At 49.0% G+C, this 21237-nt stretch overlaps 1 protein-coding gene across 3 annotated transcripts in view; it reads left to right on the top strand.

The window, feature by feature from the left end:
- Window positions 1–21237, top strand: part of IL6R (interleukin 6 receptor) — a 50679-nt gene that overhangs the window by 17527 nt on the left and 11915 nt on the right. For all 3 annotated transcript variants that reach the window (XR_003003622.1, XR_003003623.1, XM_024748133.1), the window contains exons 2-8: window positions 1318–1566; window positions 2734–2857; window positions 5455–5627; window positions 6272–6438; window positions 6981–7122; window positions 18314–18360; window positions 19519–19588. Coding sequence is in view for 1 of the 3 variants with exons in the window: in XM_024748133.1 (XP_024603901.1) it covers window positions 1318–1566; window positions 2734–2857; window positions 5455–5627; window positions 6272–6438; window positions 6981–7122; window positions 18314–18360; window positions 19519–19588 (972 nt within the window). In the remaining 2 variants the exon portion in view is untranslated. The remainder of the gene's footprint in view (window positions 1–1317; window positions 1567–2733; window positions 2858–5454; window positions 5628–6271; window positions 6439–6980; window positions 7123–18313; window positions 18361–19518; window positions 19589–21237) is intronic.

The following is a 21237-nucleotide window of genomic DNA, read 5'->3' as shown; positions in this document are numbered from 1 at the left end:
CCACAACTATAGAGCCTGCACTCTAGAGCCCGCGAGCCACAACTACTGAAGCCCGCACGCCTAGAGCTCGTGCCCTGCAACAAGAGAAGCCATCGCAATAAGGAACCCGTGCAACGCAATGAAGAGTTAGCTCCCGATCGCCGCAACTAGAGAAAGCCCGGGTGCAGCAATGAAGACCCAACGCAGCCAAAAATAAATAAATAAATAAATTTATTAAAAAACCAAAATCTTAGATTCTATGAATCTATTTAACCTATACTAAAAAAAAGTTTACTTGTATCTTTAATATCCTTTCCTTGAGTAGCATAATATTTTTCAGGGATGGGGACTGCATTTGTTCTCTTTTACTTTCCAATTTGGTCCCTAGAATAAACATAGCACTACCCTAAGTGGTTTAATAGATAGGTGTAGGGTTCTGGAGGGAGCACTGAACAGAGTTGGAAGACCTGGTTTGCCTCTCAGCTGTGTAGCTAAGTTATTGGTGATCTTGGGCAAGTCTCCTGATTCCTCTGTGCCTCAGTTATTACCTGTAAAATGGAGACCCTGGGATTCTGAGACTTCCTGTGTACTCATGCATCTTGTGAGTCCCACTGGGTACCTGGCATTCATTCCTGTGTGTATACGTTCATTTATACATTCATCAAGTGCTCAGTGGGCCACCGCCGTGTGCCGGGCAATGATCTAGGCACTGAAATATGACAGAGAACAAAACAGGGTGCCTAGTCTTGTGGCACTTGGGGTCCTGAAGTGAAGATGGATATGGAATTGGTAATTATACGGCAGTGTGTGATGGGTGACATGGTGGGGGAGGTAGAATGGGGGCCTAATGCAGCTGAGGAGATAGGGAAGGCCTCTGGGGAAGGGACATTTAGGCTGAGACCTGCAACAGGATGAAGTTGTGTGGGGATGGGGTGGGGGGACTGTGTCTCCTCTAAGGCTGAGCGGGGAGAGATGAGGCCTCAGAGGTCAGCAGGGGGCAAGTGGTGGAAAGCCCTGTGGGCCAGGCCTCTAAACTTGGACTTTATGCTGTGGACAGCGGTAGGCCCTTGAAGGGGTTTCTATTCAAAGGAGTGGGGTGGCCAGAGAGCTGCTTTGGAAGGCTCCCTGGGGCAGCTGGGTGGAGAGGGCCAAGACCGGGGCTGGGAGGCCACAGGGAGGCCATTGCCATAACCCAGGAAGAGGTGATGTGATGGTGGCCTGGGCCAATGGATGGACTTGAGAGATGTTTAGCACTAGAGCCTTTTGTGGCTTCCCGAATCGGATGAAGTCCCTTTGTCAGGTTGCTGTGGGCTTACCCAGTGTCTTCTCCCCCTGCAGAGGTGGCAAACGATGTGCTGACCAGCCTGCCAGGGGCCAGCGTTACCCTGACCTGCCCAGGTGGGGAAGCGGGGGACAATGCCACCGTTCACTGGGTGCTCAGGAATCAGGTCACAGGTTCACGCCAAGGCAGATGGGCTGGCGTGGGAAGGAGGCTGCTTCTGAGGTCTGTGCTGCTCAGCGACTCTGGAAACTATTCGTGCTACGAGGACGGCCGCCCGGCTGGAAGTGTGCGTTTGCTGGTGGATGGTGAGTTGTGTCCTCAGAGCTCCCAGAGACGGCTCCCAGCACTGCTCTGCGCATTCCAGAGAGAGATTCCCTGCTTGACCCTTTAAATTCCTGTTATTTCCCTGGCCCAAGCATTTCGGGGAAAGGCCCAGTGACATTTGCCAGCGAGATCGGTAGAGCTTCCAGCTGGGTGGGGGCATCTGGCTGATGGAGACACCGTCCAGCTGGCCTTGCTGTGTGGTTAGGGCTTGGGGGTCGAGGGCAAGGGGCCTGGGTTCGAATCCTCCTCCTTCACGGCTTAACTTCTCTGCCCTTCAGTTCCCTTGTCAGTAAAATAAGGTTGATGTTATTAACTTACTTCAGGGTGGTTGTAAAGATTAAATACGGTGTTAAAAGCTCTGCATAGCACATAGTAAGCTCTCAAATGAGCTATTCTTATTGTTAGAGTTAGTAGGTTCCTAACTCCCTTGCATCTCATAAGACATCCTGTAGTCAGATGCCCTGTGTGCCAGGCCCTGTGCTGAGGGACTTTCTTCCTTGGTGTCTCATACCATCTTCCCAATGTCCCAGTGAGAGGCAGCAGTATTATGGTGACTATTTTATCATCATTTAACTTTATTGTCGAAAACTGAAGAGAGGTTGGGACTTGCCCAAGGCCACACCACCAGGCCTGTGGGACTCCATAGCCCCAACTTTTTTTTTTTTTTTTTTCCGGTACGCGGGCCTCTCACTGCTGTGGCCTCTCCCATTGCCGAGCACAGGCTCCGGACGCGCAGGCCCAGCGGCCATGGCTCACAGGCCCAGCCGCTCCGCGGCAACTCTGTTCCAACTCTTCCAGCTCTGTTCGTGCCCTCCCGGACCGGGGCACGAACCCGTGTCCCCTGCATTGGCAGGCGGATTCTCAACCACTGCGCCACCAGGGAAGCCCCATAGCCTCAACTTTTGGTGCCAGTCTTGCTCCCCTTTAGGCAAGTTGGCCCCCAGGCACCTCCCCTCACTTGCCCCACCTCCTAGCCTGACATGAGGACTTTGGCATCCTTTGATTTCCCGAGCACAGTTAGATCTGTGCGTGGCTGTTCGGCTGTGGTACGGGCTGGTGCCAGGGTCGGGGGAGGGCGCTGAGTCAAGGGCTCCCCCGGACGGGCGGTGAGGTGTGCTGCCTCCTCAGCCTCTGTGCTCTCCTTCCAGTTCCCCCCGAGGAGCCCCAGCTCTCCTGCTTCCGGAGGAGCCCCCTCAGCAACGTGGGTTGTGAGTGGAGTCCTCGGAGTCCCCCGTCCCCAACCACCAAGGCCGTGTTATTGGTGAGGAAGTTGTAAGTATCTTGGGCTGGGCTGTGTGTCTGTCTTCTCCATCCTTCCTGACTGAGGCCCTGGGAGTGGTGGCGGCTCTCAGAGGAGCCCAATGGGACTGGCTGGCCAGTGATTCCAAAATGTTATTGGAAAGTAAGTAAGTACTTTGGACCGAGGAGAAGGGAATGAAGGAGGGAGCTGAGACTTCGCCACCAGTGCTCACCCTGTGCTGGTCACTGTGCTACAATATTTGTCCTATTAACCCACACAATAGCGGGGGTGGGGTGGGGGGGTGGGTGTTGTTTTTCTCGTTAACAGATGGAGAAACTGCACCACAGAGATTGGTTAACTTGTTTAAGGTCATCTAGCTAGTAAGTAGCTCTGCCCGGAATCAAACCCCAGCCTATCTGATTTCATTCAAAATACAAAGGTTTTGGGCGTTGCTCTTAAGAAGACACAGATGTCCTGGGAGGGGAAGGGCAGCTCGTGATCAGTGTCCTGATTGTGAGCTTATCAGGCTTTTCCCATTTTAATGGCAGCTGAGAGGAAGTGGTGATAGAGTGGGGAGAGGGAGCTGGGGGCAGTGGGGCAGGAAGTCACACCGGCCTGGGGGTCCCTGTGGCACAAAGTGAGGGGACCTGGGATGAGTTCAGGCACAGATGGAAGGGGGAAGGTTACATCTCTGCAGTTTTCTGTCTCCATCCCAGAGCCAAGGTCCCCGTAGTCCAGATGTTTGTTTATCACTGAGTTTGAGCTGGCAATCATCAGAGTATCAAAAAATCCGAGCAGGGACGGACGTCATCTGGGTGTTTTGGTCTCCACTTGCGTCTGTCTCCAGAGAGTCACCTGGCGGTGATATTTATGTTTTGGTCTCTGCACAGGGACATGTATAGGTTGCCCATCTGCACATGATACAGATGCCATTAGGACTGATGGTTCACACTCCAAGTAGAGGAAGGTCAGAAATCTCCACAGCCCGAAGCTGAGTTGGGATATAATTGTGTGGCACCAGGAAGGCATTCCTCCGTAAATGGGATGTTCTGTACAGTGGCCGGCAGCTGCCCGGCCCGCCCCCGGGAAGGCTTTATTCAGTTGACACTTGGACTAGAGTAATTTGTGCGTTGACAGTAAGAATGAGAGAGGGCAGGGCATTTAAGCTCACAGCTTCCTCCTGCCAGCAGCTCGGGCATGTCCATCCTCCTCCTGGGCTGTCTACCCTGAACTGAGGAAGGGGGAATGGGGAGCCACTGTGAGAGCCTTGGGGCCTCCAGAACCCACTCAGGCCCATCCTGGGACTGCGGGGATGAAACAGGCCCCTGGAAAGAGGTTTTGTATGTTCTGCTCTTTTGCTCGTGTGTGCGCCCGCAGTCACACCCTCGCCCCACTGCGCTTGTTCTCTCCATAAGTGTTTGGCGAGTTTGGCGTCTGCCATGGGCTGGGTGCTGTACTAGGCTGAGGGAGAGGCACAAGGCAAACAGGACTGGGCCCCTGCCCTCAAGCCCCACGGGGATACCCACCTGTAAGCAGACGGCCCCACCTTCTCAGTGTTAGGTGGGATGGATGCCTGAGTGACGGTGGAGGGAGGGAGGGAGGCCCTAACTCAGACTGGGAAGGTGGGGGCAGGCTTCCCAGAAGGTAAGTCTGTGCTGGGCCTGGGGTTAAAACTCAAATCAGGGGTTGATGGGTGATTTGTTACTGAGGCGGCAGGGTGAGTGGCTGCCCTGGACTCACATGCCCACACATGTCACAAGTTGGTGAAGTCTCAGGCTTCCAGGCCAGGTGGGACAGTGTCTGACTCACCTCTAATATCTTCATCACCCAGGATTCCTTTCTGGGCTCACTGCCAGAAACGCTGCCACCTCTTTGCAAACCCTTCCAGCACTTCGAGGTTCTGGGATGGCATTCTACTGGCTCTCCTAGTCCTCTGAGGGCAGGTCTTTTCTGTTAGTGTCTTGAGGCCAGGGTGGGGCCTCTTGATTCCTTTCTGCATCCCCTGCAGTGCCAAGAGCCCAGGACCTGTCAGGGAGCCTGAATGCACTACCTCTCTGATGCCACAGTGATTGAGCGCGCCCTCTAGTTCAGCCCCTTAGACTGCCATGCCAGACGCTAAGCTAGATGTTTTACACTCATTTATGAATTAATCCTAAGAAGCCCCTGTGAGGTGGGTACTGTTAATATTCCCATTTTCGAATGAGAAAACAGAGGCTTGGAGAGGTTGGATAATTTACTCAAAATCCCCAGTGCTACTCAGTGTGAAGTGGAGATTAAAACCCCCAGGGACGGGACTTCCCTGGTGGCGCAGTGGTTAAGAATCTGCCTGCCAACGCGGGGGACACGGGTTCGAGCCCTGGCCTGGGAAGATCCCACATGCCACGGAGCGGCTAGGCCCCTGTGCCACAACTATTGAGCAACCCCCGCTCCCCATAACTAGGGGAAGCCCGCACACAGCAACGAGGACCCAATGCAGCCAAAGATAAATAAATAAAAATAAAAAACAAAACAAAAAAAAACCGGGGTCAGACTGCAGAGCCTGAGCTCCTAACCCCTGCCCTTTCTTCTCTCCTGTCCTGAGTAAGTGCAGCAACTGACAGTGAGCCCCGCCCTTGTTTTGTGTCTGCAGTCCAGTGAAAGACTTCCAGGAGCCGTGCCAGTACTCCCCGGAGTCACAGCAGTTCTCCTGCCAGTTGGCAGTCCCAGAGGGAGACAACTCTTTGTACGTCGTGTCCCTGTGTGTCTCCAACAGTGCTGGGAGCCAGTCCAGCAGACCCCAAACATTTGAGGGTTATGGAATCCGTAAGTAAGCCCTTCAGGCCTCCATCTCCCCTCCAACTGTTTCCTTTTTTTTGATTTCATGTTCCTCATGGACTTCTTGGAGGGGACGGTGAGGGGTTTGGTGAGCTGGTGCCTTTTGGGCTTTAGTTTTTTTTTTTTTTTAATAAATTTATTTATTCATTTATTTATTTTTGGCTGTGCTGGGTCTTTGTTGCTGTACACGGGCTTTCTCTAGTTGTGGGGTGAGCAGCGGGTACTCTTTGTTGCGGTGGGCGGGCTTCTCATTGCGGTGGCTTCTCTAGTTGTGGAGCACGGGCTCTAGGTGCGTGGGCTTCAGTAGTTGTGGCACGTGGGCTCAGTAGTTGTGGCACACAGGCTCAGTAGTTGTGGCACTCTGTGGCATGTAGGATCTTCCCGGACCAGGGCTCGAACCCGTGTCCCCTGCATTGGCAGGCGGATTCTTAACCTCTGCGCCACCGGGGAAGCCCTTGGGATACTTGCCAGAGGTCTGATTGTGGCAGGCGAGCGCCCTGTCAGTGTGTGCCTGGGGAAGTGGTCTGGGGCTGGAGGTGGGGTCCTGCCTGCTGGGGACTTGCAGTCTTCATGGGTCTCTCCTTGGCACCAAACTTGCTGCCGCATAGGAGCTGTGCTCCCTTTTCCCACAGTGCAGCCGGACCCACCCGTCAATGTCACGGTCACCGCCGTGGACAGAAACCCCCGCTGGCTCAGCGTCACCTGGCAAGACCCCCCTTCCTGGAACTCATATTTCTACAGGTTACAGTTTGAGCTCCGATACCGGGCTGAACGATCAAAGACGTTCACAATGTGGATGGTAAATTTTTCTTTTACTTCTGGACAGAAAAGAGCCCTTAGATACTCAGGAGTAGTAGAAAGGGTACTAGAAAGAAAAAAATGAGTTCTGGGTCCTGGTCAGCCACTCACTACCTGCATGGCCTTGAGTAAGTCTCTGAACCCTTCTGAGCCTTGGCTGCCTCATTTATAAAATGGGAATGATAATGCCAGGCCAGTCTCCTCTTTGCAGGCCAGTTTGTGAGATCGAGTGTGAGCTGGGAAGAGAGATGGGCTGCCTGCAAGTCAAGGGTGTGGCTTGCAGGATTCTGTGTTACATGGGGGCAGGGGCTGTGACTTACAGCTTCTGCACCAGTTGGCCCAGACAGCAACCCCACCTGGCTCTGAGCCTCCAGGGTGGTGTGAGCCTTTGGCGCATCTCTGCCCCGCTGAGTCATCCACCGGACCCAAGAGGGAGCAGCTGAAGGGCTGGGGTTGTCCCAGGACTCCCATGTCCCTGTGGAGCTGCTTAACCTGGTGCCACCCAGGCCCCACCCCAGAGTCACCTGTGTCTCTCGCCCTCAGGTCAAGGAGCTCCAGTATCACTGCATCATCCACGACGCCTGGAGTGGCATGAAGCATGTGGTGCAGCTTCGGGCCCAGGAGGAGTTTGGGCATGGCTTATGGAGTGAGTGGAGCCAGGAGGTCACGGGCGTCCCTTGGACAGGTATGTGATCAATGCGGAAGGGATGTTTCAGCTTTGTTACTGTATCAATTATCTGTTGCTATGTAACAAGTCACCCCCAAACTCATGGTAAAAAAGCAACCATTCATCTGCTCAATTTGTTGAAAATCAGTCAGCTGGGCAGCTCTTGTGCAGGTTTTGCCTGAATCATGAATGCAGCTGCGTCAGGGCTGCACTGTCCAAGATGGCCTCACTGCCACATCTGACGGTTGACTCTGGCTGGTGGCTGGAGCTCTCGGTTCTCCTTGAGGTCTGTCATCTGCCAGCAGGCCAGCCCAGACTCAAGGGGGGAAAGTTCCTCCACAGCTTGATGGGAGGAGCCGCAAAGAATTTGTAGCTATATTTAACCTACCACAGTTAACTAATGCTTTTTACTTGGAAAAAAAAAAATGTTAAAGGTAGTAATAACCATCTGTAATAATGTGATTAGTGAAAAATTCTAAACAAAAAATATAAAGAATAATTATCACCAGTATTCGTACCACCTAGAGAAAACCAGTGAGAACATTTTACTATACGTCTTTCCTATTCTAAGTATATTTATGTGTGTGTATATTTATATATAAAATGTTGTGAGCATTCCCACGTAATTCAATATTTTTGAGAAATGTATTGTTTAGCAACTGTGTGACTAATGTTTTTTTTTTAACCCATGGGAATTTATTTTTAACTTAATTTTTATCAAATTAATACATTCTCATGGCAAAGAAGGGCTTATAATAATGTGCCCCTTGCCCCACCCCTTCCCATTTCCAGCCCTGCTTTCTAGAGGAAGCTGCTCACTTTCTGTTTCTAGTTCTTCTGCTGGTGACCTCCTTCACTCTGAATAACAAACTTATGGCTTTTTTTCCTGAGAAAATAATTTGAGACATTATCTTTTGACTCCTTCCTATGAAAAATTAGGATGTAATAGACCTATACCCAGTGCAGGAATCTCCCAGAGAGTGGTTACCCAGCCTCTGCTTGAATGCTTCCAGAGATGGAGAGCTTACTGTCCCTTGTAGCAGCCCATCCCATTGTTCCCAGTGTTCTTATTTTAGAATAGTTTCCAGGCTTGCTTCAGGGTCAGATCTTTTTAGTCCAGCAGCATAATTGGACCAAATTAGTTGTTCTTAAATACCAGACAATTAAAAAATAATAAAATACCCATTTATTGAGTGTGTATGGAAAAAAAAGCAAAGGATAGAATGATATAAATTGTCCAGGCCCATCCCTACCCCTGCCATTTTCTTCTACCCCTGGCTTCAGGGAGAATTTTTTTTTTTTGGCAGCGTTGGGTCTTCATTGCTGCGCGCAGGCTTTCTCTAGTTGCGGTGAGCGGGGGCTACTCTTCGTTGTGGTGAGCGGGCTTCTCATTGTGGTGGCTTCTCTTGTTGTGGAGCACGGGCTCTAGGCAAGTGGGCTTCAACAGTTGCAGTGCGTGGGCTCAGTAGTTGTGGCGCACGGACTTAGTTGCTCTGTGGCATGTGGGATCTTCCCGGACCAGGGCTCCAACCTGTGTCCCCTGCACTGGCAGGCGGATTCTTTACCGCTGTGCCGCCAGGGAAGTCCCTTCAGGGAGACTTTTGTATGTAGGCTGGCATTCTTCCCCCAGAATGGATTCTGTAATGTGATGGCCTTTTCCCTACCCTGGGCTTGCAGTGTGTGACCCTTGTCTTTCCTGTCCTGGGAGAGCCAGAGGAGTGGGCTCTGGGCTTAGGGTGTCTTGTTAATTGGATGTAGGCAATGTCAGGCGCAGGCTCAGATCTTTTCTTGTGCTGTCCCCCGCTCCTGTCCATCAAGAGCAGGAGGCAACTTTCTATTGAATCCTCTCCTCAAAAGTTCATTTCCTGCTAAGACCTGGACAAGAAGGGAGGCCTAACTACTATATCTTACTTAGAAAGACCATTTAAATAAATCAGAACATCCTTCAGGCTAGATTGTGTTGCCCTGTCCGTGATTGTCTTTGGTTTGTATACACTTTGAGCCGCTCATTATCTGAAGGCCAAACATTAACATGGCCTTAGGAGCCTTTGCAAGGGGAGCAAATCATTTATCACATTGTGCAGAGGAAATGTTCTGGATACAGGCCGACACCTGTTTACTTTTTATCCCAACCACTTAATGTAGATGGTTACAAACAGCTTTAGGAAATCCTGTTTTGTTAGACAGTTCTTTCTTGTTTTTTTAAAATTTTAAATTGTGGTAAATTATACATAGCTTATAATTTACCACTTTAACCATTTTAAAGCTTATGGTTCGGTGGCGTTAAATTCATTCTCATTGTTGGGCAATCATCACCACCATCTTTCCATCTTGCAAAACTGAAACTCTATACCCATTAAATAGTAACTTCCCATTCACCCCTACCTCCAGCCCCTGTGACCACGATTTTACTCTCTGTCTCTATGAGTTTGACTACTCTAAGTACCTCATATAAGTGGAATCATTCAGTATTTGTCTTCTTGTGAGCGATTTATTTTACTTAGGATAACATCCTCAGGATTCATCCATGTTATAACCTGTGGCAGAATTTCCTCCCCTTTTAAAGCTGAATAATATTCCATTGTAGATATATACCATATTTTATCTGTTCATCCATAGTTGGACACTTGGGTTGCTTCCACTTTTTTTGACTATTGTGAGTAATGCTGCTATGAACATGGGTGTATAAATATCTGTTTGGGTCTCTGCTTTCAATTCTTTTGAGTATATACCCAGAAGTGTAGTTGCTACATCGTATAGTAATACTATTTTTAATTTTTTGAAGAACCACTGTACTGGTTTCCACAGTGGCTGCACCTTACATTCCTACATTCCTGTCAGCAATGTGCAGGGTTCCAATTTCTTCATAGCCTAGCCACCACTTAGTACTTTCTTCCTTCTGCACTGGCAGGCGGACTCCCTCTTTTTCTTTCTTTCTTTCTCTCTCTCTCTTTTTCTTCCTTCCTTCCTTCCTTCCTTCCTTTCTCTCTTTCTTTTTCTTTCTCTCCCTCCCTCCCTCCCTTCCTCTCTTTCTTTCAAATAGCCATCCTTATGGGTGTGGTATTGTGGTTTTGATTTGCATTTCCACAATAAATAGTGATGTTGACCATCTTTTCATGTGCTTACTGGCTCTTTGTATATCTTTTTATGAGAACTGTCTATTCAAGAAGGAAGTTCTTTCTCATGTGAATCCAAATCTGGCCTCAGTGGGCCTTGGTCTCCAGGGTAACCCCTGATAAGTCTGCTAGTCTGCTCTCTCTGAATTCTTCTGGAATTCCCAGGGGACTCATATCTGTTTGGGCTTCTGTTCCCAGGCTGTTGTATGGGATGGCTTGTGGATTCCTTACCTGTCTGGTCACCTTCCCTTAAAGCTGGTCTCATTTGTGGATGTTCCTCTTTAAATTGTTGACGTTCTCCTGACAGTGGAAGATAGTGTAGCAAGACATGTCTCTGACTTTTCAGCCTTAGGTCCTGTGCTTCTGTGACTTGCTACAGTGACTGTGTAAGCTCAGACAGAACTCTTGGCCTCTGTTCACATAAGCAGTTGAAGAGTTTGAGCTCCTCATTCTCTACATGTGTGGGGTTTTTTTTGGGGGGGGTTCAAAACCCCAGTGGTGAATGTCCAAGAGAGATACCAGTTTCTCCCCTCTCCACTGAGGGCAGAGCAAGAGGAACTTGGATGATTCTGGTGCAAGAAGAATTTAGGCTGGAAATTGGGGAGCACTTCTGGAAAATGAGAGGGAGGTTAGGTGTGTTTTACTGACGGTAGAGTTATTTGACTGTTTGGGACATGTCAGTGCACTAGATACTGCATCGATGGGCTTTCCAGCCCCAAGGACCTGCCTCTAGCCCTCAAAGCTCACACAGATAGGATGCCCCTGCCTAGGTGTGGGGGATATGACAGAGGTCAAGGGAACTACATTGCACCTGGGAATCATGTTGTATGACCTTAGTAAAGTTAGTTTACCTCTCAAAGCCTCAGTCTTGTCATCTGTAAAATGGAGATGACATGACCTGTCTTGTCCCCTTTGGGAATTTTTATGAATTTAGTGAGAAAACATTCTTTAGAAATAATAACCCGTACTGCAAATGTAGAAGGATTAGCAATTTGCAGTGCCATGTTGATTGGTTCTTGGGATAAAGAGAGTGGGGCTATGGGCATCCTAGAATTGCCCTGGATACAATCCTGGACCCACTGAATTAGAATGTGGAATGGTATTTTCGAAAGCTTTCCCAGTGATTATAGAATGTGCTGTGGGGCTCGGGGAGCATCCCATTGTACTTGATAAGGCTGTGGAGCTGACAATACTTGGGGCAGTTTAGAAAGAGCAGGAAAAGCTTCATGGAGGAGGTGACATTTGAGTTATGTCCTGGAGGATGTATAAGAGTTTCCCAGGTAGAGAATGGGGCTTATAGGCAGCGGGAACAGCAGGTGCAAAGGCACGGACTGTGAACAAGGGCAGGGCCTTTTGGTGGGGCTGGAGCACAGATGTGTGGGTGGGAGGTCCCAGTGGGGCAGGTGGAGGCAGGCTACTCCTGCAGGAAGGCCTGCAGAGAGTGGGGGTGGAGGGGGTGCTGGTAGAGGCCTGGGGGAGGGGATTGAGGAGTCTGGACTTCAGTGAGTGCTGCCCCCTTGAGGCCAAGGCCTGGCCGCACACAGTCTGTGGCCACAGCAAGGTTCCCTGTGTGAACGCCGGGCGCAGAGTCACCCAGTCTGGGGCCCCTGTTCCGGCCAGCAAGGCCAGGTGACTGCTGACAGCACCTGTTGCCGAGACTCATCGAGTCCCTGCATGTCAGGGCTGATGTCACCCTGATGTCAGGGCAGGAAGAAGAGCTTATACATTGACAGGCGGCTGGTCAGCCGCTCTTCCCAGAGTGGGAGTTCTCCCAGATTTGTCCTTTCCGGTAGCACTGGCAGGGCTGGCATCTAGCAAGTCTGTGGACCCTTTGCACAGCGAACTTGGGGCAAAGTGCTAGGGAAAAGCCCATTAGGCATAAGAGGGTTATTTCTTGCTCCCTTTAACTCCCTCTCACACCCTGCTCACCTGGAAAATAATTAGAACCACTTGTGACAGGTAGCGAGTGACATGGACCCGTTCTTTGGGATCACACTGTTGAGGAGGTGCCAGAGGTTTGCATCCGCAAGGCCTTTGGGGCGCCCAGAGGCCGGGGCTGCGGACTCTCCGGGCAGATGGGTCTCCCTGGCCCGATCCCTGAAGCCACGTACTGTCACCTCAAACCCTCCGGTCCCATTTTGGGGGCGTTCACTGTGTTCCTCTCCTTGGCACCCCCGAGGGGGAAATTGTGCAGGTTAAAGGGCACCTGGGGACACGTTTCTGAAGAGACTGTGCCCCATTCAACCGTCAGTGTGCATCCCCTGCCTCCACTCTCGTGCTGTTTTCCACGGCGTCTCCATGTGCCCCTTCCACGGGGTGGCCTCTCCACGTCCACTCTGTGCATTGTCCTCGCTGGGCACAGGCGGACTGGGCTCTGGTTGCTGGCCCTACTCCTGCACAGTGCGACCTTAGGGAAGTGCCTGACGGAGCCCAGGTGTGCTTAGTTGTCAAATGGGAATAACAGGCCTGCCTCAAAACCCCGAAAACCAAAAACCCCCCCTCACAGGGTTGTTGTGAGGATTAAACAAGATGGACAGCCGTTTGCACCCAGCCCTGCACGTGGTAAGTGTATACCAAATGCCAGCCATTCACATGTGTCTCAGGCCACACCTGTCCCTGGAGCTCTGGATTCTTGTCTCCACTCTGCCCAGAGCTGGGCCCACACCCTCCCTCACAAACCTCCCTGTATTCCTTGTCCAGAGAAGGACACCACCACCCAGCCTGCTCCCTGAGCCGGGACATCCCCAGGACATCAGGCTAGACACCCCCCTTCCTTGGCTCAGGTTCTTGTCCCATCTCAAAAGAATTCTTTAAAAAATAAATAAATAAATAAATAAATAAGTTAGTTTATTTTTGGCTGCATTGGGTCTTCGTTGCTGTGTGCAGGCTTTCTCTAGTTGCAGCGAGCGGGAGCTACTCTTTGTTGCGGTGTGAGGGCTTCTCATTGTGGTGGCTTCTCTTGCTGCAGAGCACATGCCCTAGGCGTGCGGGCTTCAGTAGTTGTGGCATGCAGGCTCAGTAGATGTGGCACACGGGCTTAGTTGCTCCACGGCATGTGGGGTCTTCCTGGACCAGGGCTCGAACCCGTGTCCCCTGCATTGGTAGGCGGATTCTTAACCACTGTGCCACCAGGGAAGCCCTCGACAGAATTCTTATAACGACCCCCCAAACTGATCTCTGTCTCTGGTGTGTGAGCACCAGGCCGTCCTCCACGCCACTGCTACGGGCATCTTTCTAGATCACAAGCCTGCATATTGCTCCCACACCCTCCCTGATAGCTCAGAGCTTCCTGGGATTTCTGTAAAATTTCAAAAAGAATTTTGGGGACCAAATAAGGTCACCAACTTTTAATTTTGCAAAGTAAGGACATAAAGTTAAATGGCTAAGTAAAAAGTTGCTATTGCCATTGACCATCACCATTATTTCATAAAGGAGAGGCTGAAACAAGGGCTTAAGCTCAGAAGGAAGACACTTTGGCAACCTTACACCGTGCAAATATCCACGCTGCCTTGTCCGTCTTTTTCTCCTTTGGCCTCAGACCAATAGACTTATCCACAGATCATTCTGGGTGGTGTTGGGGCCCAGCTGGAGGGTACTTCTTTCTCCTCAGGAGACTGTCAGCTCCTTGGTGAGGTTTTTTTGTTTTGTTTTGTTTTGTTTTTTTCATGAATGGAGGAGCCGTGATTAACTTGCTGGTTGGTGGTTTACACGCTGTGAGGGAAGGTGTGAAGCTCAGAGTGGAAGGTGCTGCTCAGCTTGTGGGTTCCTGTGTCCCTGCCCCCAACCCCTCTCTGGGAATGTCTGGCTTTGTGGTTTCTCCCTCTTCCCTTGTGTCCTCATCTCTCTGACCCTCTCTGGCTTCCTTTTACTTTCCTTTTCCTCTTCTTATTCTCAGCCCACTCCTATTTTCCCTCTATGTACTCCAACCCTGGAGCCCGGTGGCCCATATCTTAACTGGTTATAATATACAATTTAAAAAGATTGTGTTAGTGGGACTTCCCTGGTGGCGCAGTGGTTAAGAATCCGCCTGTCAATGCAGGGGAACACGGGTTCGAGCCCTGGTCCGGGAAGATCCCACATGCCGCGGAGCAACTAAGCCCGTGCGCCACAACTACTGAGCCTGCACTCTAGAGCCCACGAGCCACAACGACTGAGCCTGCATGCCACAACTACTGAAGCACCCGGTGCCTAGAGCCCTTGCTCTGCAGCAAGAGAAGCCACCGCAACGACAAGCAGCTCCTGCTCTCCGCAACTAGAGAAAGCCCACACGCGGCAACGAAGACCCAGTGCAGCCCAAAATATAAATAAATAAATAAATTTATTAAAAAATAATAAATAAAATAAAATGTTATCGCTATACCCAAGGTCATCTAGGTTTAAAAAAATTATTGTGTTAGAAAATGTTTTATACTCTCTGCCCTGAATTTTGAGAGTTGGGTCAGTTTTTAAGCAGATATTATTGTGTGCCGCGCGAGTGCTAGGTCCTTTCAGCCTGTGATCCCAGGTGATCTGTGCAGGAGGAAGTTATCCCCTTGCTTAGAGTGAAGAAACAAGGCCTAAAAGAGGTTAAGTGTCTTGACCAAGGTTACACATCTGTATGAAGACCTCTGCCATCTTTTATATTGGATTTATCTATTCCAAAACCCAAGCAAGCAAACCCAAATCCATTCTCAAATTAACAGAAATAAGTCTCTTGTTTTAAAAACTTGTGTGGAAGAAACTCGCAGGTGGTCTTTATCAGTCTCACTTATTGGAGTATGGTCATTCATTCACTCACTTTGTTATGAATATAAAAGTACACCTTACAATCTGGAAATATTAATACAAGGGACACACTCAGTGTTGCTGTTAATGTATCGAATAGTCTTTTTTTTCCAAGTGATTTTTTCCATAATTAATATTTTTCTAACTACAGAGTTTTTCAGCAAGATGCCAGGCCTGTGTTAAGAAGTGAGTTTACAAAGATGAGTAAGATACAGTCCCTGAATTTGAGAAATGTTCAATCTAGAGGTGATTTTTTTTTTTTTTAACAAAGGGGAAAAAAAGAGTATTCTTGGAGTCAGAAAGCCTTAACACTTATTTCTTACAAAACTTCAGGCAAGCTATTTAACCTCCCTGTGCCTCATTCTCCCCATACGTAAAGTGGGGATAAAAATGGTACCAATCTCAGAGTACTGTTGTGAGAATTAAATGAGTTAATTCATGTAAAGTAGGTAGAATGGTGCCTGGCACATAGTAAGTGCTCAATAAATATTAGGCATTGTTATTATTGCTGTTTTGTCTGGTTACCACCACCACTATCCTTACCCCTGTAACTTCCTGGCACATGGGGGGCACACGGGGGCACAAGGGGACCAGTGAATGATGGTTCCTTCCCCTCTTTCACCCAGCATGCTAGCTGAAGGGAGGCATTGGGAAATATAAAATACTTTAGGAGAAATATGAAATACTTCTGTCCAAACAGAAAAAAAAAATGTGCTCACAGATGTTGCTAATGTTTTATAGCCTTCCTGAGCCTCCATGTCTCTGTAAACCTGAGATAATAGTACCTGCCTCATATATTGCTGTGAGGCTTCCCCATCACATAGGCTAAGAACCACTTGGAGCTGGAGTAGGGTGAGCTTCCACAAAGGTCGGTGCTAGAAATACTAGTAATATTCTATTAGTATGCAGTTAGTATTATTAACCTAACTTATTTCTTCCGGCCCTGATCCCCAGTTTTTTCATCTGTAAAATGGAAATGATTAGTAGTAATAATGATGCAAAAGTTGTTCCATCTCAGGGGACAAATGGTCTGAATCAGGGGTCCCCATCATCATCTAGGGAACTTTTTACAAAAAAGTATTTATTTATTTCTTTTTAAATTTTTATTCTTTTTGACTGTGTTGGGTCTTCGTTGCTGTGTGCGGGCTTTCTCTAGTTGTGGTGAGTGGGGGCTACTCTTCGTTGTGGTTCGTTGGCTTCTCATTGCAGTGGCTTCTCTTGTTGCGGGGCATGGGCTCTAGGTGTGTGGGCTTCAGTAGTTGCAACATGTGGGCTCCGTAGTTGTGGCTCACGGGCTTAGTTGCTCCGTGGCATGTGGGATCTTCCCAGACTAGGGATCGAACCCATGTCTCCCGCATCGGCAGGTGGATTCTTAACCACCGTGCCACCAGTGAAGTCCCTAGGGAGCTTTTTAAAAAGTCTTGTTATGTAAGACAATCTTACCATGCATTAGAAAAATTTTGTCCATTCTGGTAACATTCCTGGGTTACTTGAGATAAAATTCCTACTTTATCCCTGGAAATCTGAGCCACCAAAGGTTAAACATCCTTTTCTGGACCACGTACCATGTTGGGGGGTCAGAGCTGAGGGTTGAAAGTATACTGGTTTCCCTTTCTTCCTGAAACATCTCTCTGGGCTTGGGGAACCTTCTCAAAACCCTGATGTCTGAATCCCATCCTGGAGATCCTGAGGCCATAGGTCAAGGATGGGACCTAAAAAGCCACCAATGATGCTGAACATGTCTGGGTTTGGGAACCACTGCACTGAATGACCATCCATGGTCAGCCATATTTCCTATGTAGCGTTGCTCCTGTCTCCCGGTTTTAGCTTTCATTCTAGTATCCCCACCCTCTCCTTTAATCCTTCAATCACCCCCTGCTATGAGTCTAACTGTTCTCTGCTAGGCTGGTCTGGGAGGAACACACAGGAATAAGAGACTGTGTCCCTCCCATTTATCCTAGGTTGATTTGGGGCTAACTTGATGTATGACCTTGGACAAGTTGCTTTCCCTCTCTGGGCCTCTGTTTCCTCTCTGTACAATGGGGAGGGTGAACATGCTCTTGTGTCCCTTCCACTTCTGCTAGTGTGTGGTTTTTCTCCCCTCCTGGGAAGTCACACTCCCTCTGGAAAGTCTGTCCTGAGCAGAAGTAGGGTCACCCTCTCCTCCAACCCCTTGCTAGCCCTTCTACTCCTGGCTCAGGGAGGCTCGACATCTTTGTGTAAACCGGTTCTGTGGTATTTTTAATTTCTTGATGGAAAAATGATGAACTGAAAAGAAAATATTTTAAACTCCAGAGCATTCCACACATTGCCTGTCAGGGTTCAGCGCCTGGTCCCTCGGGCCCACGTTTGCCGCTGAGCCTGGCCTTGTGTCAGCACTCTCGCTTTGATACTTGGCCTACTGCAGCCTTGCGGGTTTCTGCAGAAACGTGGTTCCCATGGAGGATGAGGGGCCTGGGAGGGTGCCCAGTCCCCCTCCCTTCTTGGGCAAAGTGTATTAAGCCCACCCAGGCAGGTGAGAATCTGTTGTTTATATTTATTTTTTTTAAAGTATGTATTTATTTGGCTGCGCCGGGTCTTAGTTGCGGCATGCGGGATCTAGTTCCCTGACCAGGGATCAAACCGGGGACCCCTGCATTAGGAGCATGGAGTCTTAACCGCTGGACCACCAGGGAAGTCCCTAGAATCTGTTGTTTAAATAAATATTTTTTATTGCAAAAATGTGCATAAAGGAAATTAAAATGTTAATGGTGTTTATATCTAGTGCTGTGTATCCTTCCAACTTTTTTTTCTCTGTGTGAATATATATATTGCAATATATCATATAACATATAATGAAAAATGATATAAATGTGTTTCTTTAGAAGCTCTGGATCAAACTCTGTGGCCTTTTTCTTGTCTTGGATTTTTCATAAAACATAGCATATTCTTAGCTGTTTTCTAAAATTTTTTTTTTTTTTGCGGTACACGGGCCTCCCACTGTTGTGGCCTCTCCCGCTGTGGAGCACAGGCTCCGGACGCACAGGCTCAGCGGCCATGGCTCACGGGCCCAGCCGCTCCGCGGCATGTGGGATCTTCCCGGACCGGGGCACGAACCCGTGTCCCCTGCATCGGCAGGCGGACTCTCAACCACTGCGCCACCAGGGAAGCCCTCTAAAATATTTTTAAAGACTATTACAATATGTGGCTATATCATAATTTATATAGCTAGTCCTCTAGGTTTGGATATTTGTTTGTTTCCAGCATAAAATTCATTGTGATGAATTTTATTCCATCAGATAGGACTTTCAGCATCCATGAATCATTAATAATGACTCTTCTATCCACAGAATCCAAGAGTTCTCCAGCTGAGACTGAGCTGCCCCCCTCCACACAGGTGAGCTCATGTTCTTGTCAAAGGGTCACGGCGACAGCACCTAGTGTTAAGGGTTGTGGGCTGGCATCAGGCAGAAATTGGTTTAAATCCCAGCTCTGCCACTTACTAGAAACATGGCCACGGGCAACTTGCCTGTCCTTTTCACACCTCTGTAAAGCAGGGTAAGAGTAGTTCTCGTCCCGGGGATGTGGGCCATGGAAAGTGTGGAGCAGTGCCGACCTAGCTCACTGAGCTGCTCTGTGTCTGGTGCCTGCTGTTTCATCTCTGAACCTCTGGGCACCACTAACAGCTTAGCCAGTGACTCAGATTCAGTTTTTCTGAGCTCTTCCCCTGTGGACTCCTGGTGTCATAATTTTCTGGAAAGAGGATTACTTCTGAAGCTGCTCAACAAATCCTCGAGTAATCCAATTTCCCATCCAACTACAACTCCCCTCCTGGTCCTTAATTCCCTAAATGCTAAGCTGGGAGGCTCAGCCACTCCTGGAGCTGGACAGCACAGGGAAGGAGCCTAGGGTCCTGCACCTTGGCTATATTGGATGCAGGACTGTCCAGGCACCAGTGGAAGCAGCTCCAGGGTGAAGCCCATGCCTGTGGGGCTGGAGCGTGGAGGGAACTGACACTGAGAGCTTGCCACGCCGTGCTAGGCTCTGAGCCTGGCGTTTGCTAACTCATTTCATCCTTAGGATAACCAACATTTGGGTGTCAGGATGGTTGTGCCTACAAGGGAGGAAGAGTGATGCCCACGTGGGTTAAGAAACTTGCCCAGGGTTACATAGCTAGTAAGTGGTGGATCCAAAGTTCTAGCCTGTGGTTTTCCTAGTAAGTGGTGGTATCCACACCCTGGGACCGGACCCGTAATACAACTGCTGCTTCGGGGTATCTATTGATTCTCCTCTGTGGAAGGTGCTGTGCCCTTAAGCTCCTGGTAGAGAGGCAGATGGGAAGAAATCCCCACCTTGAGTAGGCAAGCTGTTAGATACAAATAATAGTGCAAAAGTTGAGATTGACAGGTCAGAGATGGAGAGGTCCATGAGATAGAGAAAGGAATGCCTTGGGTGGATCAGGCAGGGGGTTAAGGAGGAGGTGGCACCTGAGCTGGGTCCTGAATGATGGTGAAATCTGCAGAAACAGGGTTACAGTCAGGAATGTCTCTTTTAGGCACCTACTACTAATGAAGATAATGAAAATATTTTCTCCAAAGATTCTGCAAATGCAACAAGCCTCCCAGGTAAGGACTGGATATTTTTGTATTTCTATGGCCTACGGGATGCAAAAGAACTTGTCTCTGCAGAAAGTCCTTTTCTTTTTGGAAATATTGGCAGAGGACCAGTCTGCTTAATGAAAAGGATCAATGCCAGAAATATTCTTTTTTGTTACTTTATACCTCCAAGTTTGATATTGTTGGCTATGATATAGTGAAGAGACCATAAGAAGGGTGGGATAAGTCAGTAAAATACTTCACAATTGGCCCAGAATACAAATGAATGTGCTACCAACAAAATTATTGGAGTCTGAAATGGAATACACTTTGAGGAATGGAATAAATCTTTGCTTTGGAAACCCTTGATTTCAATGGTTCTGATTCCCTATACCTGTGAGACCAGGAAAACTTAGTAACATTCTCATCAAGAAAGATCCCAGCCAAAAAACGAAAGAAAAAAGAAAGATCCCAGGTCCTGTGCTTTTTTACTATATGTATGGGACTCATGGGTTCCAGACCCTGGAGGCTCAGTAGCTGAGTAGATCCATCTGATGGCTCTTGGGCTTTCTGAGGAAGGCCTTGGCCTCCTTACCTTTACCTGGGCAGATTCCTGCCGCACCTGATGCTGGACGCCCATGCTCTGTCATCCCAGTTGCAAAGCCCTACCTCGTACAGTGCACCTGGGGGGACCTACTAAACACCTGAGGCTAAGCTCTGCCTGCACAGCTGGGAACTCAGAGGGAATTGGACGCATCCCTGCTCTCCAGGAGTCTACCATCCAGGGGGCAGGCTCTGGTAAAGAGTAAAGTAGTAACTAACAGAGAGCAGAGTGTGAGACTGGCCAAAAGAGAGCCATAGATAAAGCAAAGTGGGATTTAGAGACTTGAGAGAACACGTCCATTGGGGGAATCAGAGAAAGTTCATGGAGGAGGTGCCATTTGAAATGAGCCTTAAATGATATGGGTGGAATGGCAGGAGGTTGGGGCAGCAGTTCAGGGGCTGCTGTGGAGGAAGGACCTTGGAGTCTTCTCCATCTGCTCTCACTGATGATCTATCTCATTCAGCCCCATGTCTTTAAAGACCATCTAGGGGCTCATGACTCCCAAACTTCTAGCCCCATCTCTGACCTTTCCACTAAGATCCAGACTCGTGTATCTAACTGCCTAGGTGACGTGTCCACCTGGATACCTACTAAAAATCTCAAACTGAATGTGCCTAAAAGAGAATGCTTGATGCCTCCCCGCCTCTTCAACCCAAATCTGTTCTTATCCTTCTTCCTCATCTCAGGAACTGACACCACATCTTCTGGGTTGCTGGGGCCAGGGAATTAGACATGCTTCCTCTTCTATCCCTCATCCCATGTCCAGTCCCTCAGCAGGTCCTGCCAGTTGTATCTCGAGGCATGTCCAGGAGCTGACCACTTCTCACCTCCTCCACTGCCAACACCCGGTCCAGCCACTGCTGTCTTTCCTCCTGTAGGAATTTAGGAGCTGTCTGCTGGTCTGCTGGCTTTTAGTCTTAATCACCAATAGACTCTTTTCCAGCCACCAGCCAGAATGATTCTTTTTTTTAAAAAATTTATTTATTTAATTTATTATTTATTTTTGGCTGCATTGGGTCTTCATTGCTGCGCGCGGGCTTTCTCTAGTTGCGGTGAGTGGGGGCTACTCTTCGTC

Source organism: Neophocaena asiaeorientalis, unplaced genomic scaffold, assembly GCF_003031525.2.
Source record: "Neophocaena asiaeorientalis asiaeorientalis breed wild unplaced genomic scaffold, Neophocaena_asiaeorientalis_V1.1 scaffold76, whole genome shotgun sequence".
NCBI classification, from domain to species: Eukaryota; Metazoa; Chordata; class Mammalia; order Artiodactyla; family Phocoenidae; genus Neophocaena; species Neophocaena asiaeorientalis.
The sequence above is the reverse complement of the archived record's forward strand: the minus strand, read 5'-3'. Positions and strand labels throughout refer to the sequence as shown.